At 30.9% G+C, this 26,844-nt stretch overlaps 1 protein-coding gene across 1 annotated transcript; it reads right to left on the bottom strand.

Moving 5' to 3' along the window:
- Window positions 1-3,691: 3,691 nt before the first annotated feature.
- LOC129915793 (mitoferrin) lies at window positions 3,692-26,250 on the bottom strand. Its single transcript, XM_055995478.1, has 6 exons — window positions 25,588-26,250; window positions 9,389-9,477; window positions 9,200-9,324; window positions 8,896-9,131; window positions 8,649-8,810; window positions 3,692-6,507 (listed from the first exon to the last, which is right to left on the bottom strand). The coding sequence occupies exons 1-6, from the start codon at window positions 25,702-25,704 to the stop codon at window positions 6,004-6,006; spliced, it is 1,233 nt and encodes a 410-aa protein (XP_055851453.1). The 5' UTR covers window positions 25,705-26,250; the 3' UTR covers window positions 3,692-6,003.
- Between the last annotated feature and the right edge of the window lie 594 nt (window positions 26,251-26,844).

Genomic DNA, 26,844 nt, shown 5'->3' on the forward strand with positions numbered 1-26,844 from the left:
TGAAAAAAATTAACTTTTCTATTTCCGTTATATGGCAGGTACCGTTAGTTTTGGTCATAAAAAAAAAATTTCAATTTCCCCTCTAGGGAATCACCAAAAACTGCTAACTACCAAGTTTGAAGAAAATCACTTCACTCGTTTAGGCTGCAGCTCCAGATAGAGACAGACAGACAGACAGAATTGCCGGACCCACTTTTTTGGCATTCTCCATCATCGTAATGTCATGTAAAATTGTTATCTCGAGTTCGATTTTTTTTACGAATCCTAAACTTGCCCTATAGTACCTATATCGCAAGTAAAAATGACAGGAAAAATTGATGATTTATAATCAATGAACAGCTTTAACTTTAATAGATATAAAAATCGTTGATATATTATTTGATAGGTATAAACTTGAAAAAGAGCACTAAGAAGGGATTTTGTTAAATTCAAATATTTAATAGGGTAAATTGGGGTAAAACGGGATGACATAAAAATGGCTATTTTCTAAACGGTAAGTGGTAGTGAGTTGAATTGTTTTTTAATCGACAGAAAATTTTATTGTAAGGTAAGAGTATTGAAAAAATTTCTAAACCATGTTGTGAAAGGTTTTTTTTTAAAATAAAGACATATGATAGACATTTGAAAAAAATTATTCGTCTTGTACGGATTTTTTTTTAGGTGTTGCGTTTTGAAATATGAATTTTTGAAAAACACCTATTTTCGGTTTTTTTTTATTTTTAACAATTTTTCTGACAGTTTTAAAATCTCAAACTTAAAGGACATACATATAGGTATTGGCAATGCACATGCATGTGCAAATTGAGACATCAATCAAAATTTTTGAAGGTTTGAATTGCGCACATGCTTTTTTTGTATAAAACCTCTTGTTTTTAAGATATAAGCTATTGTGACCTCACTCCTATATATTGCGAGCAAAGGTGTTATGGTAGCATTACACGTACAATGAAATCGATCAACACGTTGACTCTGTCAGAATTTTCTGAACGTTAAAAAACGTTGACGGCCTCAATGACCCTCATTGGCATTGAAGGAGGGTTGACAGAGTGAATGCATTGATTTTGGTGACGTCATAGTCAACGCGTAGACCGATTTCGTTGATGATAAATAATATGTACCTAATAAGCTTTAAAAAAAAAACTGTATTAAAGTAACAGTTTTAATAAAGTTGTAGTACCTTATAACCGACTGTGAAAAGATCGTTTACCCTGGCGTATGAGTACTTTTTTGTTCAATACATTTCTTTGCACTGAAAAGTACAAAGTGCTCTTCTATATCTAATGATGTATGTATGTATAAGGTTTGAAAGATTTCGCACACTAAGTATCAAATTTAAAAAGTGTAACAAAAATTGGTAAGACTGTTTCAAGGAATAATCTAATAAAATTATCTGAATATAGTATTCCGGTGGGGTCAATCAGTTTATAACTTTGTCAAATCAGTAGACTAATTAAGAAATAATTTGTCCACAAACTAAAATACAAGACTATTTATTTTTAAATCAATATTTTATTGTTACTCTCGCAATATACAATATTTTACAAACAAATATATAATTTTTTTTTTAATTCTTTAATTTAATAACGAAAATCGTGACTTTTTTGTTGTATATCATTCAACTTGACTGGTTTTTTTTTTTTGTTTCATTGAAGATATAAACCATTTTGAATTATTTCTTTCAAATTACCATATTCTAATGTGATTATTATTATGTACATTCAAAAATAAAAACAAAAAAAAAAAAAGAACTATTTCTCGTAGTATGTTGTCTCGTCGGTTATCAATTACTTCAGAAAACTTTTAATTTATATTTTTTTTAAATACTCTATACCCAAAATGGGTGTGTCCTTTTCTTCATGAGTCAATCTCGTTATAATAATTCTAATAATAGTCTGAGAAAGATTTATTCTTAGATTTTATTCAACTTTAAAAGTTCATTCATATTTTGTTTTTTTATTTATTTAATAGACAACATGTACACAGCTATGCTTAATAAACAAAAATAAATTTAAAAATTAAAAAAAAAAATAATTAAATATAATACAGGAAACATCAGCACAAGATGTCGTCTTTATTTTTTGTTTTTTTTTTTTTTTTTTTTGCAGAGAAAAAACTACAATAATATAATTTTATGTGTGTGTGTGTGGGAGGAAAGGGCAGAAAGTGTTGTATTTTGTATTTTTTCTTTAATGGTGAAGTGTTGTGAGAGGAGAAAGTGAGAGAGAAAAAGAGAAAGATAAAAAAGAGAAACAAGCAACATAGATACAAAAATATATTTTTAGGGATTTGATTTTTAAGGAAACTTTGTAGGTAATTTTTTTGTTTTGTTTTCTATTCTTATTTTAACAATTTCGTGTAACAAATAGTTTTTTAAACAATTTTGTTACTCTTATTATTTTTTATTTCAACTGACTCTTTGCTTTGAGCAGATCAGGATTTTTTTCTTATTTTTTTGTTTTTATATTAAATACGTTTCAATTGACAAATGAATATCACTTAAACAATTTTGTGTGTTTTATTATTATAAACTTTTTTCTTGTTTTATGTTTTTGTATTGTCGGCAGACATTTCTTCTACTTTTATAAGAACATAGAATTTTTTGTTTTTCTTTTTTTTTTAATTTTAATTTTTTATATAGCATTCGCTCTAATTAATAAGACATTAACATAATTATACAATAATATAGTTAATTATAACAATATTTATTCTGATATTTACAAACAAATTAATAAAATAACTTTCTTTTGATTTTTGTTTTGTTTTGTGTTTTTGTTATTCGTTCGTTCTCGAAATCTATCCTATTTTTCTTAAAATATTTTTTATTGGGTTTTATTTTATAGTAATTTCAAAAATTAAAACAAAAGTAAAATTAAATAAAACAAATATCATTTTTTTGTTTGCCTCTTTTGTGTGATACAAAAACACCACCTAAAAACCAACTCAAACAACTAGTCTCAGAACATAATGATGGATTTCTATATTTATTTGTGGTTTATTTAAGCACAGCTTCGGCATTTTTCTAAAATAGAACTACACTTTTGTTGATGTTGTTGTTGTTGTTGTTGTTGAGTGAGGTTTAACTTTGATTTGAAGCTAATTACGATGAGTTTTTTGTTCCTTCAACCAAAATGCTTCGATTGACAAAGAATATTCTAAAATTAGTTTTTTTAATTAGCAGCACAGCACCAGAGAACCATTATTGGACTAGACTTGTCTTTAGCACTTTTTTTTAACATCATTTATTACTTACTAATTATTTTGTTTTAACCATGTAAGCCTTTTTTTTCTACAATTTAATTTTGTTTAAGCCTTTTAAGGAAAAAAGATCTTGAAATAGTTTAGACAAAATTTAGGTTCTCAAATCCTTTTCTTAACGAGAAATCTGGAACGTCCCCATTTGAAATTTTTAAATATTAATTTTTCTCAGATCCATCTGCCGGTTAAATTGTAAAATTCAATTCATCCAAAAAATGGTTTTAGCTCACGAATATTCTCCATGTTATTTTGTTTACGATTTTAGAGTTTATCTCAGTACGATTCTATTTATTTAGTCAAAAAGTATTTTGATTTCAAAACACCATCGAAGACCAGATTGTTGCAAAATAGAGGCATATTCTTAAGTATTGGTAAGGCCGCGTATTCATTATGCGTTGAAAAGTTTAGCATAATTTTTTTTTCTGCAGTCACCTCGCGTTGGACCTTTGTCTTGTGTAAGCTTTGAAAAATCATTTCATCGGAAAAATTAAATTATGTACCTCTAAAAAAAGTTTTTACCACCACCATCTATGACCAGGGTATACAAGTTTTACATACTGTTAGAACTAGGACGGATTTCATTTAAAAAAAGCCCCTCGAAAATTGCATAAAAATAACTGGTGATAAAAAACATGGATTTGTGCGAAACCTAGGGCCCTTTTTTTTTTGTAAAATGTTTATCGTTGAAACTACTTTGTTATCGTTGAAATACGATTACATATTACGATTATTTTTCAACGATACTCGTTAATCTTTGCGACTTTGATTTTTGTTGTCGTTTAGCTTTCATATTATTGCCTCTGCATGTGAGCCTCAAAAATATATTTTTTTTTGGTTTAGTTTGGCCTTACGACTTTCTTATTTCACATAATCGCTCATTGTCGTGGCTATGGTATACTTCAGTATCGTTTACTTGCCGCTCGTTTCGTATTAAGTAAAGACCCCCTGATTTAAGAAATCATAAATTTTGTGGCACGAAATGTCATACTTGCAACACCCCGTGAAGAGGCAAGGCCTAGTGACTAACAACTCTCAACCATTCTTGTGTGCGTGTAATTAAATTGCAGAATGGAAGGAAAGTACAATTATTTGGTTAAGCATACAATAATACTTTTGGGGGCTTTATAAATTTTTCGCAAGATGCAGTTGGTACCCCTTAAAATCTTTCAGATTTTAGGTGGTGTAGGCTGGGAATCGAATCCAGACCTCTGGCGCCTTAGTCCATTGCACTAAACAGCGTGCCACGGGGTAAGATAAGCTATTACTTTTCTATTTAACAGGCGTTGGAATCAGTGTAGAGCACTGAGATTAATTGGAAATGGAATCCAAATGTACGAAGTGCGATTGGGTTTGGATAAGATTTTCATTTTATCTATCTTGGGAAGTAATCAGCTTCTGATTGGAAATGAAAATTTATATTTTATTTATTTATTTATTTTTTTTTTTTTGTTTGACTCGTCATTCCTTTTCTTGATTTTTAACGTCAATTTTTATGAGCCACAACACATCAATTATTTTTGATCGCATAGCTAAAAACAGCCATAAAATAGAGTTGCGATTCGTGGACCTAAAAAATCCGTTTTTTCGTATCAGCTTGTAATGGGGAAGATTTTAAACGAAATTGCTTTATCTTTCAACTTTTATTGGAGCTGTCTAACTAATGACCAGAAGAACCCTTTTTGTGGTATTTACTTTAAAAAAATTTGTTGTAAAATATTGTTAGCAATGATTGAGAACATTGATGACTCCCGAATTGGGACAGAGGACTAGAACTTGAAGCATTTCAAGGGATAGTCCCAATATTTTTCTGGCATATCGATAAGAAAAGAGATACATAAATGGGTCAAAATAGAAATAGTTTTTTTTTTTTTTTGCTTAAGTTGATGAGTTGTTAACTCAAGTTTAACTCAATTTAATTTTGGGAATCAAAACCTAATGAATTCGCTCCCCATGAATGTTTATATAGACAAGTGCCTTTTATGGTTCCCGTTAACAACCCCAATTAAACCCGTATACACATATAACCTGACCTGACAGCACAGAACATAGAATATTCGTCAATAACTTTAGCATTTGGGCAATAAATATTTTCTTTTGTATTTTCGTTTTTTTTAAAACATAACCTTTTTCTTGGTTGAAATCACACAAAATTAAAGTCTAACTTTACATATTCGTAATAATTGAAAAAAAAAAATTAAAAATAGGACAATTTTTATGAAGAATTTATAAAAAAAAAAAAAGAAATATGAACAAATTTGATCAATCACTTGATTTTGCAGTCAACCAACAACAATTTCTTATTTTATAACGTGTGTATAAATATTGTGTAGTATAATACGCGACGTATATAACACATTATAACTGTTTTAGTGCTGAAAAAGCTTTTTAAACTTTTTCTCATTTTTTTGTTTTTGTCGTTGTTGTTGTTGTAAAGAGATCACTCGTCGTCATCGTTTAGAATACGTCGAATCGGAGAGTAAAGACAAGACAAAAGATTTCTGAGATATAAAGAAGAGAGTTATAATGTGTGTGTGTGTGTGTGTGTGGTGTATTTGTGTACGATGAGGGGTGGGTGGGTCGATTTTGTATGTATGTGTGTGTGTTTTTTATATGAATATGTTTTCTTATGATGGGATTATAATATATATAACAAACTGCAGCATGCAAATTCCCTTCGATTGGCTTCCAATTTTTTCTATTTTGTTGTTTGTATAGTCTCATTTATTGTTTGTTAATTGTGTGTTTTTCTTATGGACTTGAAAAACCTCGATCAAAGGGACTTTTTACTTCTGTATGCCGCGTATTCATGTTCAATGCCGGACTTGTAACATGGCTAGATAGTTCGCACACCGTTTTGATCGGTCCTGCCGATGGTAGCTGGGCGTGTTGTGATGATTCTCGAATTAATGCTGGTGTTTCATCTGTCGATGATGTAGACGTTGATGAAGGACTTTCTGCTTCGGAGGTGGTTGGTGGCAGGACGTACATGCCTTCACTGCTATCACTGGTTTGGCTGTTCGCTTTTAACGATAAATCGGCCACAATTACTGCTGGTATCAGCGAAGACGTATCTTTTGGTTGGAGAAGATTTTTTCCGCTAATTGATGATTTATATTGATCTCGGCCTAAGCCGCCAAGATAGTATTTGAAAAATTCATATGTCGACCAGCAAATTGCTGTGGCAGGCATTGAATATAGCACTCGGGCTGTCATTCCTCTAAAGAAACCACCTGCACCAGCAACAGAATAGATCTATAATACAAAAATATTTTTTTAAACTTACGTTTAAGGATGTAAAAAGTACATGTTTAATATAATAAGTATTCAGGGGGTTTTTACAGCTTGAGTTTATTAATAAGCAAGCATTTACATGAGGATTTCTTCTGTGCACGTTCATTCATATAACAAAACTTAGAAATCGAAGGTTGAAAAGTGTGATCGGGAGCTACCTTGAGAATTTGTTGATTGGATTGGTCGTTCTTCGTAGGAAATCGTCAATGCAGTTTTAAGATGTAATGCTAATTTCACTTATGATTCCGAGTCTTTTATAAAATATTTAACTGACTTTAGATCCTAGAACTTAACGTTTAGTTTGTGGTTAATAAACACTCTGTTATTAAGCTAAACAATATGTTTATAGGCCGATCTTTTAGGAAAACTTAAAACAGTGAAGTGGTGAACAATCGACTTTATGAAATAAAACTTAAGCTATTTACATTTTCCCATTAACCCAAATGGCGCACGTCATAAAAGAAGAATTATTGCATTTAAGACTTAAACATTTACGAATCAATTAAGAATTTTGGGAGAGACTAGGGAAGTGCTCGCTTAGAGACATGACACACCCTGTTACCGAAGGCATTTATCCTCAAATAATATCCATAGCGCAACAGGTTGGACACAAGATTATAAATTTGAGAAACGAGTTGGACGGTAGGAAGTAAGATTGCTCGAAGTAACGAGCTTCGAGATGAGTATACAAAAAGTTACAAGTTTTACTATAAAATCACTAAGCAGCATATTGACCATTTCGAAATCCAATGCAAATGCTCCCCAAATTGAGTGTGGGAAAGAGGTAAAAAATTGATCGACCAAAAAGAAAGTTTTTTTCAACTCATAAATTTACGTTGAAAGTCCACGCTGTTCTATACGAATCTGTTTTACACAAACTTACTGATTTGGCTCAATCGTTTAATTTGTGACAAAACACAAATCATTTAGTTGCTCAAATCGACAACTAAATGCATGTTCGCGCGGTCCCATACAAGCCGACGTGTTTCATTTTTTTGTTTGTGCTCTAAGATGCATACCGAATAGTCAACAGGGAAAAAGTAAATTTAACTTCAAGCCAAGAATCGGAAGTCCTTTTAAGAGAGGTGAAAGAAATGTCTCCTCATACTGCTATTCAAGACATACGATAAAACATGAGAAAAGGCGCAATCATCTTTAAATAGTCGTTGCAAGAAAAAGAAATGGTCTGGACATTAGTTAAACAAAAACTAGTTAGCACGCTTATTTTAAAACTTCAAGTATCTGACTTCCCAGTCGAAGGAGGAAGTGATTCGGTTTAATACTCCAAAAAGGAAACAGCTGTTGGACCACACAAAATACCCTCAGAGTTTTGCAAAAAGATGCGAGGTATTTAGATAGCTCATGAATCTTGTCTTCAAGCTTATAGATGGTGATCGCATGCCTATCAATGGGGAGAAAGTTACCTTCTTCCAATCTACAAAGGAAAGAATACGGATGGTACACAAATTTGTGACAATTACCCTTCAAAGCTGGTATGGAATCGGCTAACGCGATAGTCAATAATTGATAGTCAATAAACGGCGAATTAAAAGAACGTCGAAAGTGCTACCTCCAAACCTTTTAAATGGTTTCAATAGAAACCACAGAAATTACTGGAAAATATAAATTTAATCTGGAGAGAACTGCGTGAGTAGTTTGTCAAAATATTCAAGGTGCTTTGCAAATGCTCAATGTTTTACCGATATAGAGGCGGATTTTGATTCTGTGAATAAGTGAATCGCATAACTAGCTTTCACATTGATTTCACTTTTTCGATTCATATGTTCTCTACACAAATCCTCGTTCTGTGAAAAAATTATTAGAAGTACATATTTCTTATGACTTCAAACCATCTTCCAATTTCTTTTGCAGCGCACATATTTTTGGTTTATTTCTCTCAGTTCTCACAGAACGAGAATCACATTAAAGAGTAAAAGATTTACGGTCTCATGTACTTATAAATATTAGTCAAAACTGTGAATCACAACAAGTAACTTTATCAGCTAAATAAATTTTACGCTATAACGATCCGCATTAACTTGAGTTGTTTAATTAGATCCATTAATCATTAAATCATCTTTAAAAAAAATATAAATACCAACCTGTTTAATAGCTTCAACCATGCCACGCGTGAAGCCGGTTTCTTGAGTATTCAGCAAAGTTTTCACAACATCAAGTGGGGTTGTTATTGCGGCAGCACATGCTCCTGCTGCGCCACCAGCTACAACATGTACCGGTGGATTGTACTTTCTTTCTTGATTCAACTAAAAAAATAAAATGACGCATAAAAAAAAGAACAAAAGATAACACATCTACAACAAATAATCGATTTTTTTGTTGGAGCCATACCATATTTTGGAAAAATTCATACGTCATAAAGTGTATTGTTTGATGAGGGATATTCATTATCAGCTGAGTTGCATATGACCGATAAAAGGCCTTCGGCCCTTCATTCTTATAGACACCTTTCATACATGCAATGACCGATTTATATGGCGAGTTGTACATTTGTAAGCGTTGTTTGATAACTTCTGTAGGATTTGATACTGCGTCGTGTATAAGTGTTGCAATTACAGCAGACGTCACTATATAATACAAAAATTAAATTAAGTATAATATGATTAAATAAATATTTATTTAATTTAAAAATTACTGTAATTAAGATTATTGTGTGTTGTAAATTCTGATAAAAGTTCCTTTGACATTTCATATGAACCAAAGTATAAAGCATGAGCAGGTCCAGCACCAGCAACTACGGCCGTCACTCCTCGAATAGGTCTACAAATATTTCGATAGTCTTAGTTTTTATTTTAGTTTTTAGTGGGTATTTTCCAAGGCATACCTGAAAATTCCTTCATTTTTTATCATATTGAGGAACGTCGCAGAGATGTTGAAGCCGGCCGATACAGGTGATAAGCTTTGCATTCTGGTCTGTAATATAAATTTAAGATTATTAGTAAAGCATGAACAAAACGGTGTGATTAATAAATGTTTTTAATTCTTTAACTGCGGTTATCTATTTATTTTTAGTAGACTTCTGATTAATAAAATAACATTAAAATTTTCCATAAAGGAAAATCAATAAAAGAAATTGATAAAATTGCAATATAATAGAACTTTAATGCCTAAGAAGTTGTTGCTTGCTTTTGGTTTTTAACATTATGAAGTAGTTTGTTCAACCAAGCAATAAGGCAGAAAATACCAAATAATCGAATAGCTACGCCTTCTATGGAGCAAAACTTATAGTTAGAAGTTATCTGTCAGAAGTGGACCAATTTTAACTGGGTTCACCCAGTTCTAAATTCTGAGGTTACAACATAAAAAAAAAAAAAATTAAAAAAACAGGCGAATTGAGAACCTCCTTCTTTTGGAAGTCAGTTAAATAAGAGGGGTCAACTTCAGGAATGAATAAGGGATAAATGGCATTTCGGTATAGATTACGTCCCATCGTACAAACTATTTGCTTTTTCATATTTTTTCTTATTTTAGAAATTGAAAAGAATCTTTTATTAGAATATAATTAAAACGAATGCTTTATTGAAAAACATAAACCTTAGTTAGCTTGCTACCACATTACATTTCATTCGTTAGTAGCTTACATGTGCACATGAACAGTGCTTAAGGGTCTATCTCCAAAGTTGGTATCATTTATCGATGATTTAAGAAAACGATTATTTTGGTACACATTATTATAGCACCCACAGTTACCCACAAACGTTCAATTAACATTTTTCTGTTGCAGAAGCTTTTATGTAATCTTGTATCATTATAGAAAATTTCATAAAAATTGTTTGAGTTGTTTTGATGTTGTTGAATTTTGACGCATTCTCCATCATTATTTTATATTAACCAGAAACTAAGAGCTTTTCTTTTTATAAAAAAAAACCCTTTTGTGAATGCAGTTTCAAAGCATGTCTTTTCTCTTTACTATACTATAAATCAGAAAGAGGTAAAGATATTTGTATATACTTTTTTGCAGTGTTTCTAAAAGAGAACTTATTTTGATGGATAAATAAAATAAGTTCACCTAATTTAAAGAAATAGGTTTCAGAGTTACATAGATCAGTGGGCGGGTTTCTTAGTTAGTGGAGCAAAAAAACTATTTAAACCTGTTTTAAGGGAAAACGGGACATATTAAGTGCCTTATGTCGTTTTCTATTGACTTTTGAGATTTTTGTGTAAAATTCTCAGATTTTCCACTGCAAATAGAATATGAAATCTAGTTTTGTAATTGTGTGCGAAATCTGTGCGTATAAAAAAAATAAAACAACAACAAATGTTCAGACAAATGTCAAACAGAGGAGTGTATGTGAAAGTGCTTGTGTTTGTATGCGTGAATCTTGATAAAAATCCAGAATCAGATTCTTGAATCTCAGATTCATTTTTTTGTCATTTTTTTGAATCTCAGGACGCAAATAGATCATGAAATCTGAGATTTGTCCACTATTTCCCCTCTTCACCCCCCCTTTCAGCTGTCAAATTCACAAATCTCATTCTGAGATTCGTCAATAGAAAACGACATTACTTCCGAAGTAAAAAAAATTCGGTAACTTCAAAAACAACTTAAGTCCAACAACAGTTAACTGATGGACTTAAGTCGTTTTTGAAATGACTGATTCAATTAAATTTTTCTCTGCAAGTAAGCTTAGACTTTGAACAGTTGAAAGATTGATGCGTGTCTAGATCATCTATATTGATAATCACTTGAAAATACAAGAGGATAGTTGCGAAAACGAAATTAGCAGTTTGGTTGTTATTTTGGAGAAATAAAATTTAATCTGTATATCCTGGATGCTTTTAATTATTACTAATTGGATTTGGGAAGAATGAACTGTTTTTGCATGAAGATCATAGCCATAAGGTCAAGGTAATTGTTTTTGGTATTTTGGTAAGAATGATCTTGATTTTTCCTCGTACGATTACGAATTTGTGCAAAATCACTTTCGAAATGGCTTTTGTAGAGTTTAGTGGTCTTTTCGGGCCTCTAAGGTGAAATAACGAGCTATTCACACCGTAATAAGACAAGTCTGAAATATGTAATTGCAAAAGTTATACTACTCGAAACCTAATAGAGTTTTTGAGAGTATTAATTCAGTAAAACAAAATCAATAGTATCGATAGAAATTATTTTATTTTTATAATTGCGTCTTTTTCTTTCCGCTTTTCCAAATAAGACAAATGAACTTATTCTATTGAAAGGTCTTTTAAGCATTAAAATAAATTGAATTAATGTATTGTTTTAATATTTTTGGAACTGTCTTTTTCCTATAAATAAGTTATGAATCCTTGAATGTGCATCAGTGAACAGATTTTTTCTTAAGTTTTTGCAGGTGAAAAATTCGATTTTTTGTCATTCACAAGGTGTACCTATTTCACTGAACTGCAGCGTAGTTGTTTCCTACAGACTGTTTTGTTACGAAAGGTCATGCTTGCTTACAACTGGTTCAGTCTCAGAATGAAATTTCATTGTAATGCAAACAACACTTTTCTATTCCGTTTTGAAGAACAGATGATAATTCAATGTTAAGGTCAGTAACGAATAATATCTGCAGAATGCATTATAAACTGATTGCAACTTTAAAATTGAAAAAAAAAACATCAATATTACTTACAGATTGATAAATTGTACTCTTCGAGCTATATCATCAATGCCAATCTCATTCCAAGAAAAAGCCACATTATAACTAACGGCTCTTCACAATGTATTCAATTTTAATGTATTCAATTTTAATTGGAGTGAGTTTTATATTCTTCAACTGAATATACATCATTTTATTTAAAATAATAAATAAAATGAATCTAGTTTTTGTTTTTCTAAAAATTATCTCCAAGAGAGACTTTCTACCCACCCCCACCCCCCTTCTATAAATAAATTAAAAGATTTCGGGGATTTTATTTTTTTTTTTTTCATAGTTAAAAATTGATGATTTCATCAGCATAGAAGAAAAAAAGTGCATGTGTATAAATAGCAATATTGTTGCATATTAAATGCAGACAGCAATTGTCAACAAAAGACTTATATATTATTATTATTTTGTATTGTTGTTGTTGTTATCAACACACAATTTCTCGCGAAACTCTAAATGCAAATTCCTACGATATGAACTTTCATTCGAATGACTTGCTATTTTTAATTTTTTTTTTTTTTTGCGATGCAATTTTAATTTCATCTTGATAAATAAGGTATATCTACTTGTGTACACACTCTTTCATACTTCATTAGAAGAAAAAAAAATCAACAACAAACTCGAGTAGACGATCTTGTTAACTTGTAACAATCACCGTAATATGAATGAAAAGTTAATAGAGTGATTAAGAGAACATCTGTTATACATATTTGCGATCACAAACATTAAAGGGTGTCACTTTCAGATTTCTAACAGAGTATAATCTGTTATTCAACTTTTTTACTTGCTATAACAGAGCAAGTATTGGTTTCGAGCCAAAAAAAAAAATTGAGTTCGCGAACCCTTTGATAAATAAAGCATTTTTTATTTAAAAACCTATATAATATTTAACTTCCTTACAAAATCAGTCTAATTATGTACATAAGATTTAACTTATTAGCAAAAAAATTCTACCGTGTTGGTTGAAATATTAAAAAAAAATCAATTGAAATTGTAGGATCCCTTTCAAAAATGTTTTTGAATTATTCGTTTCAATTGAAAGTTCTTATTTATCAAAAAATTTAAATGACTGTGTTGTTTTCAAAACAAGTAATTATGGATAAGTTTCTTAAAGAAGGCTTGCACTTCCGGTGCAGGTGGAAGTGGCTGTCATAGATAAAAGTATTGACAGGAGTATTGGAATTAAGAGCTGAATTATTGATGTTTCTACAAAATTCAAAATCTGAAAAATCCTTTTTTCTGACCCACCCTGGCTTCTAAAATTGTCCTTTCTTTCTTTTTGACCATTTAATTACTTGAATAAGAGCCACCAAGGAAAAGAGGAAAACATTATAGCTGCAAAAGACAAAATCAGAGTATTCCTGGGAAAACTTTGGTTATAGTTAACAAGCAAATAATTTTGATTCACGAACTAAACCCTGCATTTGAAAGATTTCTTGAAGAACTTTCATCGGAAGAATTCTGTTTAGCTCCCAAATTCCTCTCATGGTAAAGAGTTTATTTAATTTTAAGGTAAAACTATTGACTTACTTTCCAGAAATGGTTTCCGAAAGTGAAAATGGAAAAAGGTGGTTTTCAAATCCTTTTTTGAACAATTCGGTTGAACTTACTCATTTACTAGAATAACACTGCACTAGAATATAAGTAAATCTACAACATCCAGTAAGTGCAACCCAGTCGTTAATTTTTTTTTGTAATTTCGCAGAAGTGTGTAATCAAAAAAATTCTATGATGATTCACCGATAAGACTTCCGACTTGAGTAGAAGCAATTTTCCATCCATTGAACTTAAAATGAATAAATCCCCTAGTTAAGAAAATAGAAAAGAACATCAATAAAATGCACCATTAACGAGATTGGGTTATGACTGGAGAAAAATAAACTATTAGAAACGTTACAATGCAATTCCTAAAGATTTTACTAGTTGCAGTTTTGAAGGAATAATAACTTTGTATCTTAAAAAAAAAAAATATTTCAGTTCATCATTGTTGTTGTTGTTCTTAAAATTCATAGTTTTATCACGTTTAGATAATAAACACCCTTTATGTAATGCAAATAAACGCAATTTCATTTGAAAATTCTCAGAAAAAAAAAAGAACGCTCCAATAATTACAAAGAGAATTATTATAATTACAAACAAATAAAAAGCAGGGAAGATTGGGATTTTGTTGATATTCTATATAATTTAGAAAAAAAATACAATAAATACAAAAAATATGGCACGAGTGCGATTTATTTGGTCTGGCTAGATTGCATCACAGAGAGGCTGGTTTAGGTTTCGGATAAGCTTAAATGTCAATCTTAATTATTTCACAATAAATGTACTTACAGTGCAAGTAAACGTGTAGGTTTGTGTAACCACATGTATTTATTTATAGAATTTAAAGCTCAATATGCAAATTATTATTGACACCAATGAATAGGGTTTAATTAAAAAACAGAAAAAAAAACAAAAAATACACAAAATAAAATTGCTTTATATTTTGTTGTGATTAAAGCACATTGACATTGAAAATAATCCTAAAGTCTAGATTTTGCAATTTTTTACACACTTGTTCGCTTCTTTCTTTCGAAATTGAACATAATTAGAAAAACAATTATAAATGTATGTAATTAAAAATCGAAATAGAGGAACAAAACAGTGATATTAAACAGGCTTGTCGTGGCTTTATCGCCACCATTATTCGAACTAGCCCATACAAATGTTTATCATAAATATAAGCATCTAAGTTTTTTTAACATTTATTGTTTGTTTTTTTTTTTAATGGCAGGAATAAAAAAAGTAACAAGTTAAAAAAAATTAACAATTTTTAAGTTATTTTTGAGCATAATTCAAGAAAATAACATTCATTGGAAATAACATCGATACAAAATTAAACTTTTTTTTTTGTTACAGAAACCAAAATACACTTTCTTGTGATGAACTCGAATCCGAAGTTTCAAAAGCTCTATTACAAAAAACTTTTGAGATATTTTCGTTAGAAAATTGAAAATGTCTGTTTTTAACAGGTTATGTCCCTGTGCGTGGAAATTTGTTTAAATATAATTTGAGACGGTTCTCATCTTCTACTCATCTTCTATTTATTTTTTTTTATACAAAAAATTCATTTTTTATGAAGGGGCACTGTTTATTGTTACATGACCTCAAAACGGAAGTTGACTGGCTTTTTAAAAATAGTTCTATAACATCAGGAACTTTTATTATTTGTATATGATTAAAACATAATTAAAATCTTCGATATTTTTATTTTTGTGATACCTTTGAAGCTCATTCTCCAAAAATGGTACTTGGCTTGGACCATATAAATTTATTATTATTTTTATTATAAACACATTACAACGCACATAAATATACGAGGTACAGACACTTAACTGAGACCATTGGCTGAGACAACACAGGAGAGAGACAGATAGAAACTAGGATATAGCACATAACGGAAAATACGTGGCATAGAAGCGGAGACATAGTAGAAAATTGTCTCATGTTATCGCATCGTTGACGGCAGTTAATCTGGCGTATTAGAAACATTTATGAGCTGACCCTTGGGTTTGAACCCACGATGCCGGCTCTGCAGTCAACTACCTGTTCCTATGTGCCATGTCCAACCGCATATAAATATCTCAGATAAATAGCCTCTTGAGACTTGAGCTTGAACCAATGAGAAAAATAGAATTTTAAATGATTTTTTAAGTTATTATAGTGTGGTTATTGAACAAAATTAAAAACAAAAAAAAGTTTCCATTAGTCCGGGATAAAATCATTACAAATCAAGAACTCTTTATTTGACAGTCGGTACTTGCATCACTTGCTATAGTCCAGTTCGAAATCCAAATCAGATCAGAGTGTACGAGAACGGGAGAGTTATCATTTCTGATGGAATGAAAGTGATCTACAACGATCAAATTTTCTATTAAATACTGGTAGGGCAAAAAAATATTGTTTCAATGACACATAGAATTCTCATCTTCGTATAAACTTTTGCGACAGAAAATTCTTGCTGTTTTATTTCGAATATGTTGCAGGATTTTGCTAACCGATATCCTTACAGGGTTCTGAATATCCGTTAGATTCTTAGCCACAATATGCAACAATCGTCTAGTTCAACAAATGGATATCGAAAGCAAGAAACATGGAAGAAAGAGCTGAGTTATTGTTTCCGTATATACTTAAAATATACAACAGTTCTATGAAAAAGATGAAAAGTTATTAAAATTGTCTGTTAAATTTAAGTATTTGTTTAAGAGAAAAAATAAACCACTTCATGTTGACAAAACAAACAATTTGATAAGCGTGGTTATTATTTATTAGCTACCTTCGAATTATGTCTCGTTTTCAAATTAAACGGGCTCATTGAGTATTGGTCATTGATTCAAATGTCTTAACTAATTGGATATGACTATCTAAAATGATTTGCGGTTTGTATAGTGTCACAAATTTGTATTGTATACCTCCAATAAGTGGGTTATTGTTTACCACTCAATGCAGATAGCAAAAAATAATATGAGTTGTACTTTTTTGTTCTTATCAATTTTATGAGGTATTTTTGCTGATGGACGGACAATGTTTGCATTCGCTATAAATACAAAATGTAATTTGTGTGAAGCACGTAACTTGATAAGACGAAATGTGTGTGTTTTTTTTTAATAAACCAATGAGAGTGTAGTAGAAACATGTGGAAATTTTAAAAACGATCATACTTGATAAGATATTAATCGCAGAGCTTCTTTTTATTGGTTTTTAAGATTATCCGTTTCATAGATAAAACGAAAAAAAAAAATAAATTATTTAACCTAATTAAAATTAATGTTTCTAACTGACGAAACAAATTAAGTGAGAAGGTAATTTTTAGTTTGACCAATTGAGATTATCAAAACGTGCTTAGTAGATTAGCTTGAATATATTTTAATATTAAACTTTACAAAATGGAATATCATTTCCACAAGACCATTTATAAGAAACTTATCTTATTTATTCGTTTATGGCTCATAAAATATCCGGAGATAACTCTTGTCAACCGCTACTACTTTGGTTTGAGAACGTATCTGACCAGCAAAGCTTTCTCTCGTGAACAAGCAACTAATTTGTCTTATCATCCCAGTCCCGTTATATGGTACAAAGGATTGGATTGTTTCGAGAGAAAAGTTCTTCGAGCGATTTTTGGTACAACAAGGAACTGTACCACTGTACCGGTTTACTCTAAGCAAACCAAACGTGTAAAGTTGAATCTACTGAGAGGGCTAGGTAATGTGTCTTAGATGTCACATATAACCCTCACAATGTATCATCACTGAATCTTCAATTTTAACACTCCCAAGTTAATAGTAATTTTATAATTTTTATAATTTTATTTTCTTCTAAAAAAAAAAAACATTTCAATATTTATTTATCGTGCCTTATAATTTAAGAACCGCTTCATGTTTTTCAACTATTGAAAATCATCTTTGCAAATATTTATGCATATAAAAATAGGTAACTGAAATTTTCTATTTATAAAATGTAATTATAATGCAATTTTAATATGCATTCATTAATCAGTCTGTTTATCATTTTATAATTCTTCGAATAAAATGACACGTTTTTCATGATAAAATGAAAAATAAATCACAACAAACAACCAACTTTGAAAAATTAAAAAAAAAAAAACTGCGTATAAATTAAACAGTCACTAGAATTATTTAAATGACGTGGAACAATATGAGGTATCCACACTATGGTTCAAGAAATTGAACACATTTTAAAAATAAACTAGATAATTTACATTGGTTTTTAAAGGAACTAAATATGTTCAGCCTTATTCTGAAAGAAAACTCCCGGGGAAATGTTTTCGAGAAAAGGGCTCCTAAAATGGGTAAAATGTTTAAGAAGAAGAATGCAAGGACAGGCAAAAATCCTTACTGTGATGATCGAGGGATGTAAAAGTTTCATTTATTTTCTTATCTTTTTTTCATTTTAAAGGTACTTCTCTGAATACCATCCAAAAAACTCCGATGAGTTGAAGGAGCACCAACCCAGATATGGGTAATAAACTTCAATTTTGGTTTAATTTAAACTTGTAGATTCATCATAGGATGAAAATAATTACACCGCCGCAGAAAACCTAAACATTACTAATCCAACGAAGCAGAGATTAATCAATACCAAATTCATGCATTTTCGATAAAAGAGCTTGATGCCAAATTCTATCAAATGCCGTAGAAATATCCAAAGCAATAATTTTACTTTCTCCAAAAAAATATAAGGATTAGTTCCACTGCTCTGTGAGGTAAATCAACAAATCTCCAGTGGGCCATGGAAAGAAGGGAAATTATGTAAGTTCAATTAGATGGTGAGGAAAATTCGCCTTTTAAAGAACTGGTTGAAAAAAAAATGCTGTTTTCCATCCACTCGGAAAGAGACCAGTATAATATGACATATACAAAAACTTATGCAGTGGTTCTGCCAGCCTCGAAGAACACCTTTTTAGAAAGATGGGGATGAGGAGGGAAGGGTAGGTTTACTATGCGGGCCAGCAGATAAGTGTATGCTGAAATCTTTTAGGACTTTTGCTGCTACGTAAGTGCGAAAGAACATTCGCTTTATGAAATCATTTACGCTGACAAGCACAGGAGGAGTCCTGACACTATTTGGTAGCTTGAAGTTAGGTAAAATCTTTTTCTAAAGAACTAACAAAAGAGTGTCATTTAAGAACGTGTGTTGGAATCGAGGAGAATCTTATGTTTTTCTTTTTACAAATATTTAATACCTTATGGACATTGTTGTATATTTTATCTTGTTGGTCATGTAAAAATTAAGTTTTTGGAATATGAAGAATAAACGCTTTTGATTTTTGTTTAAAATCAGTCCGGTTTTCCTTAGTTGGTTTGATAGATTTAAATCATGTTTGGGATAAAAGTTTCATTCGTCACTATCGAGGAAGAATATGGTGATAAATTTGGTGATAAGACAGTAATCCGATGTATTTAACTGCAGAAAAATTCGTTTACTTTATCCCGCAAATAAATCAGCCACCAAAAGAGACTATACATAATATCCAACCAATCGATCCGCACTGTAAATACTTTAAAAAATAATAACAATATAGTTGATAGCACGATCATTGCATAAATAATCCCGCAAATTTTTAAAATTTCAATCACCTTCTCTTCCACCCACACACACACTCCTAATCAGCACCAATTTAAAAAAAAGGCAAACATTTCCACAACAATTAGTTACGAATACATAATTTTATCTCATTTTCGTGATATATTTTGAGTACAGTAATTATTTTCCAATTAGAAAAAAAATCCAACAAAAATTCTGTTTGAACTCACAGACTTAAATACGATAGAGATAAAACCACCTCGTTACAATCATTCCACATGTGTTCGTCCCCTCCATCTATCTCAATCGGCAGGCAGACGAGACTCTAGCTGATAAGATTCTTTACTTTGTTTACTTAGTTAGCCTTGATGGAGGCAAAAAAGCAAATGCAAAAGGAATTTTCATTTTTTTCCAATTTGAACTTAGATAACTCAATTTCAATTGGAAAAAAAAGAAGAAAAAAATGACAACATCAACAAGTGCACACATCCTTTTACATAATTAGTTGTAGAGAGTGACAGTGCCAATATATGGGGCGATATCATAAAGAATTTTCTAAAGAAAAAGACAAGATACACTTGGGTATCTACAATACTTCTAATGAGATAAGATAAGACGCACCGCAGCAGCAGAATGACATTCATGACAAAGCCAATTTTTAGAATTCAAATCCAACCCCCGAAGATGAACAAACAGATGTGTTTGTTGAGTGGCGAATCTATTTTTAACAAACAATTCGCGCGAGTAAATCTATTTTTTTTTTTTTTTTTTCTGAGAGAAGAGTTCACATGACCAGAATGAACTCTGTCAAGAAACCAATGATTCGATTCTATTCCCTGTTGGATGACATCAAATAAATAATTAGCAATTCTAAGTGTCCGAGAGGCAATAAACTTCCAAACAACCGGTGCACAGTGCGGTATTTTGGTCTAAAAGCTGACCAAAAGACACTCTTTCACATCAAATACTAGGTACCAAAATGACTAAAAAGTTAATTAGGAGAAAAAATGTTCATTTTCTTTATACAGTAGAACCCACTTAACCCTATTATATGACAAGAACTTATATTTTAAAATAAATAACATGTAAGCACTTGCCTTGCATAAATATAAAACATGTACTTTTTAACCCTTTCGGACCCAGCGTTACTCTCATGTAACATATATTTTAAACCTCGTAAAATATTCCATTAAATAATTTTTGTAGGCTTCTTGAAAGATAATAAGGTCTTGTTACTGGATTAGTAAAAAAAGTTATTCAAATACCATACTTTTAATTTGTTTTATCAAAAAAGGGACTGAAATTCACATTTTTTTTTTCTACTAACAAATTTTTTTTTATATGGTCATAATTTTGAAAAAAAAAAAGATATAAAAAATGTTAATTCAGGATGTGTTTTGGTTTTTGGCTTATAAGAAGTAGTATACATTATTGTTATATAAAAAATTATTTTCTGAGTTGTCCGGCTTTTTTTTGGTGGTCATAGACAGTGCCTCTTACTTACATGTAGCATGAGAGTAACACATTAGTTTTGCTATTTATTATGTATTTTCGAATATAAATTTTTGCTATTCATATTTCTTAGTTGTATTATTGATTTTCATAGTTTTTGTTCGAAAGTGTTAAAAAATCAACATCTTAATTTTTTAGTCATTTATTTCGACATTATTTATGAATCCAAATTAAAAGTGTAAAATGCTGGTTTTTGGAGTACATTATTGTACTAAAATTTAAACAACAAACAATTAAATATTTACTTTTACACACTTTTCGAAAGTCCAAGAAGAAAACCTTGTAAGTTAAGAGAGAAAAAATACATATATTTTCTGAATTTCATATTTTTGTAGGCATGGGTACATACATACATATAGTAGGAGAGCTAGTGGCACATTTGACTAAAGTAGCTCTTTTAAGGCTGAAAATTTGTACAGTGGTAGTTTTCAGCATGCTAAGTAAGAAAATCTTGGTCTGGCAGGCCTCAGCGGTGCACATCATATATATATTTGACCTTGAAAGTTTAATTTTCAACTTTTTTTGCCCAAAATTTGACTTTGAAATCGATTATTTCAAAAAGTATTAATTAAAATAACTTGATTTAAAAACTAATATAAAGTGTAATATTCTGCCTTTTGAAAAATGTATCACTCATAACTGTCGGTGTTGCCGTCGTTTTTAAATATTTTTTTTTTTATTTTGAGTTACTTTTTTAGAAAATTGCCCCTCCCTCCTGAACGGGGGGAGATAGACCCCCCCTTCCCATAGTAAAAAATGCTTGTATTTAACTCCTCTGCAAGAATCCGTTACTAATTTTCCCCGCCTTAGCTATCGTAATTTCCCCAAAAAATATAAAATACAAAAAAAAAATTTGAACCAAAAATGGTTTTCTAAGGCGGAGAAAATTAGTAACTGATTCTTGCAGAGGAGTTAAATACAAGCATTTTTTACTATGGGAAGGGGGGGTCTATCTCCCCCCGTTCAGGAGGGAGGGGCAATTTTCTTAAAAAGTAACTCAAAATAAAAAAAAAAATATTTAAAAACGACGGCAACACCGACAGTTATGAGTGATACATTTTTCAAAAGGCAGAATATTACACTTTATATTAGTTTTTAAATCAAGTTATTTTAATCAATACTTTTTGAAATAATCGATTTCAAAGTCAAATTTTGGGCAAAAAAAGTTGAAAATTAAACTTTCAAGGTCAAATATATATATGATGTGCACCGCTGAGGCCTGCCAGACCAAGATTTTCTTACTTAGCATGCTGAAAACTACCACTGTACAAATTTTCAGCCTTAAAAGAGCTACTTTAGTCAAATGTGCCACTAGCTCTTGGACTAATATTACATATCAAGAAAACCCAATTTTCAAAATAAACTGTCAATAAAATACTTGTAACGCAATTTCTGTGAAATATTTTTTAGTATTCTCTAAAATAGTATTTAAAAACTTATTTCATAAAAACAAAGCAAATTTAATGTATTTTAAGAATTCGCGATGTATTTACAAAAATATTGAGTTCCGTTATTTTTGTAGTAGATCTCCTAGAGGACTTCCACAAAGAGGTGTCTGGCGGTGAGGAAGATATCTCTGATCCAAATTATTTAAAATAAGATAAATCAAATGATTCGTTTTTAGAATAGACGATTACAGGTAATGGACCAAGGAATAATCAAAATTTTGAATTTTGACAAAATTTCGGTTTCTTAAAGAAAAAAATCGTTTTTTACAAAAAAAATTTACAAAAAATTATTTACTTTTTCGTTCATTACGTGACAAAAGTATCTAAGATCGTGTGAAAATTTCATCGGTGCAGCCGTTTAGTAGAAATTTTCCTCACCGGCTTTGAAACACACAGTTTCGAGAAAATCGCGTTTAAAAATTTTGGAAACCATGTAAACTAAGTCAAAATGTATTCAAAAATACGCTAATTTCTCTGAACCTAATTGCCGTATCGATGTGAAATTTTCGGACAGTATTCTTAGATATATAAAAATTCAAAATATGCAAAATTATTAGATTTTTCTCAAAATTACAACAAGATATAACCCCTTGAATAATAAAAGTCTTTTAATAATGGTTGTTTTTGAGGAGGTTTTTTAAAAGGCTCATTTTTTTCGGGGGCCAAACTCGGCAAACTTTTTAAATGCAATATTGTTCTAAATGCCCTGCAGTTCAATAATATATACGTCAGACTATGTTGTGGCGTGTTGCCCATATTTAAAAGCACTAATGATAAAATAGAGTTGCATATACAAATAAATTTGTTTTAGAATTCTATACATGACTTGATTGTCGATATCCATATCAAAATTTTTCATCATAATCACTTTTAAGTTAAAAAAATATATAGTTTAAAAACTATAAAATAATTTAATTGACTTATAGGAAATGGCAAGATCAAAAAGCGTCGATCGTTTTGTTCAAAACTTTATGAAAGTACAAGCAACAAAAATGCGCTCTACGCTTTTTGCCATTTCCTTAAAATCAATTAATTTATTAAATAGTTTTTAGTATGTGATCAAAAGCACGCACGTATTGTCATGTTCAAAGGAGAGATCCTGAGACCTCCGTTAAAAAAGCAATATCATACAATGTTCCACCACGAAGTAAAAAGAAGGGTAGTCCTAAAAACTCCTGGTACAAGCAAATGCAAAAACACCAGCATTCAGTTGGCCTCAGAAATGGAACAATAAAAAACCGGGGTCAACCCGGCGAACCCCATAGGCGGATCTAGTGAAGCAGATACGTGGGATAGTTATGATTCCCTCAACATCGAGATCAAACAGCGCCGAGAAAAGGAAGAAGTGCGTGATAAAAGCGTATTTTAAGTTTTTTTTAACTATGTACAGTGCTGTGAAAAACATTCCGGATTTTTTGTCATTTTCATCAAATGAAATTTTATAACACAAAACTGGAACAAAATATTGTTTTAATATTTTTTCTAGATCGTCAATATATCAGTTAAGGAATTTGAACACAAAAAAATGTTCTTTAATACATTCAAAAATTTTAAAAATTGAAAAATGAAGGAAAGTCAGAATTTAGTCTGTGCAAAACTAACCGGATTTTTCAAGGATTTCGATTCTCGGTGTTGAGGTAACAGTTTTAAGCGCCATTACTGTAAAATTTTTGTTTGTGGTGACAAACAAAGTTGTAAGCTTTGTGAATTGTATAAATTATTTAATGGAATAACGGAAAAAACGCATTTTATTCATAAAATTCGTTACTAAGTCGTAGAACACATTCAAACCGAAATAAAACAAAAGTTATCCCTTTGGGATGTAGCAAATTACAACGTCAAGTGAGTATGATATCGTCAAAAAAGCACAGTAAGGAAGGCTTTGAGAGATTTGGTCTTAATCTCTTTCCGCTCGGAAAAAAGTCATTCCTTAATACTAAGCATTGTCTAAAAAGGTAGGCAATCTTAAGAAGAACTTTAAATTTTAAAATAAAAATACTTCATCATGGTTGTACTAACAAAAAAATCATCTGAAAAAATCATCATTTCAATGATAAAAGCAATTTTAATTTGTTCTATTTCGATTATAAAATGGCAGCCAGGCGCTCCAGCATGGACATGTTTGAAACCAAAACAATAAGCTCCCTACCGTGAGTACAGCAGAGGAACATTGATAGTTTGGGGTTTTTCTAGCTGCAGGCTCTACCCCGTTACACCAAATCAACGGAATTATGGATCATTTCCACAATGGAGAGATGTTGAAGTCGATAACGACCTAGCAAAAATACTAAAACAATTGTTTGTTTTAGTTTTGTGTTATAAAATTTTATTTGATGAAAATGGCAAAAAAATCCGGAATGTTTTTAGCAGCACTGTATATGTATATTTTATTTTTTACTTTTTAGTCTTATCATGATTGAAAGTAGGTTCAATTCGACTTGGGTTGTATGTGCCTCCAAAGCCTTTCTCATTCGCTCGTACCTGCAAGGCTCAAATTGATCTGGAGTGTTTCGACCCCCCAATGCCCCAGAGTCCAGACAACCAAAATATTGTGTTGTCATCCGAACTACATTATATGCACAAAGTTTCAGTTCGATACGATAGTTGGAAGTGGGTCAAAATTTAGTACCAAGATTTTATTACATTACAAGTTACAAGTGAAGCTAATAAAATCGTATTTAAAAAAGACTTGCAAAATGCACTTGTTTTTCTAAATCCCCAAAAAAATTTGTCTTTACCCAAATAGTGCAAGTTACAACTGATGGTATCGCGAACCGGGTTGACCAATTTATAGATAGATTTTACTAAAAAGTAGCCTGACTATATACCAGTTATGGGACATAAGCTTAATCCTGTGGGATAAATTTGAGAAATTTGATTTATGACCAAGTTTTAGGTCAAAATACCGCACTGTTCAGTGGTCAACTTTTTTTTGTTAAAGTTGATATTGGTTCACGCTCGTGTCATTCTCAACTATAACACTGCGCTGCTAGCGATTAAGTGTTTTTATTCAATTGGAAATGAATGTAAATTTAATACACACGGCATATCACTCAGGCAATGAAATGAAGTTTATAGAAGCCTCCCCAAATTCATTCAAAAAGCTATGAAACCACTACACAATCAAGAGGACAGACGACGACCAACCAACCAACGACGTCGACAACAACAACAACAAATACACAAAAACATTGCAATTATAGTTTAGTTTAGAAAAAGATATCTCATTCGACTCGACTCGACTATTGAGAGAAATTACATCACAATTTGAGGTTATGACAGCGCTACAAAAACTAAAATACTCTTTTTAAAAACAGTCAAAGAAATATAAAACTGATTAAGATTATTATGTTGACATTTTCGTATCTTACCTTCACAGAATCCAGTGGATACATGACGCAGTGCTCCAAGACGCCAGCAATCGCTCCAGCGGTCATATTGGTCGAAACACTTGTCGTTGGAAGTGTTTCATAGTCGTCAATGTTCATTTTTTCGTGCTTTTGCTTTTCTCCTTTTGCCGATTGACTTGTAGTTTCTAGATGGTTTTTTTTTTAAGCAAGATTTAAAGCTGGAATAATATCCAGCAGCTGGTTGTTGAGAATGAGGAGGAGAATCTTTGCTAAATTCGGTTTTTAGTAGAGTGAGGAGTTTTTTTTTCTTTCGTTCTTTTGACGAAATGTTTATTATCTCTCCGTTCTACTTTTTAAGCAAAGCAAAAATACATCAAAAAAAAAAAGAATTGAGGATGGAATAACACACAACTACTTTTGGAATTTTGGATTTCAATTGAAAAATTAATAACAAACGGGGAAGAGTTTAATACTTTATTTATTTATTTTATAATTTTGATTATAAAATCACTTTATTCGAAAAACAAATGAGAACAAGGTTTTTTTTTTGGAGAAGAGTTGATTTCTATTTTTCGGTTTATCCTAAAATTCGGGCCCTTTTTTTTACAGTTGTTTCTCTCCGAATTGTGGAACTGAGTGGCCGTAGTGCTTTTTGCTGGCTGTTCACATGGGGAAAATTTTTTTTTTATCTGCCAAAATGTCAAAAAATGTGTGGTGTCAAAAAAAAAAAAAATTGAGAGAAAAAAAAACAAGTTGATTTTGACAGTTTAAAACCGCCATTGATGATTATAGCGCCATGGTTGTAATTTGTGAGTTTTCTGTGAACTAAAAAATTAACATGGCAGCACTTAAGGGGTGTGTTACATTTGATGGGTAGTACATTTTTTAGTACAAATGAAAATTTCTAGCACAATGGATTATAAAAATTCATCTGTTTTGGATTTTCTGTGAAAGGAATAGGAAATTTGGATTGACTGCACATTGAAATATTCAAAGAAACATACTAGATGTGTTTTTTTTTTATAACGCATGGGCTGAGTTGGTCAAATAAAAACGTTGTTGGGGCTAGGCAGTTTACATGTTAAATGCAACAGAGATTTAGCCCTTTGGGCTTAATACCCGTATGATACTTCTTTTTTTTTTATTATTTATATAGGTATTTGAAAAAAGAAAACAGAGCAGTATGACATCTTCGAAATACAAAATCACGGGAAGATTGAGTGCGTAAGAAATATAAACAAAATGCCAAAAACGTACTAAAAAAATGTTCTAAAAAAG

The sequence above is a fragment of the Episyrphus balteatus genome, chromosome 3, assembly GCF_945859705.1.
Source record: "Episyrphus balteatus chromosome 3, idEpiBalt1.1, whole genome shotgun sequence".
Taxonomy (NCBI): Eukaryota; Metazoa; Arthropoda; class Insecta; order Diptera; family Syrphidae; genus Episyrphus; species Episyrphus balteatus.

What these genes read in the sequence shown, in the direction of transcription:
- LOC129915793 (XM_055995478.1), bottom strand. Translation starts at nt 25,704, where the DNA reads ATGAACATTGACGACTATGAAACACTTCCAACGACAAGTGTTTCGACC. An exon ending in AAAAATGAAGGAATTTTCAG is followed by an intron (nt 9,325 to 9,388) that starts GTATGCCTTGGA and finishes AAATATTTGTAG; the next exon opens with ACCTATTCGAGGAGTGACGG. An exon ending in ACACAATAATCTTAATTACA is followed by an intron (nt 9,132 to 9,199) that starts GTAATTTTTAAA and finishes TGTATTATATAG; the next exon opens with TGACGTCTGCTGTAATTGCA.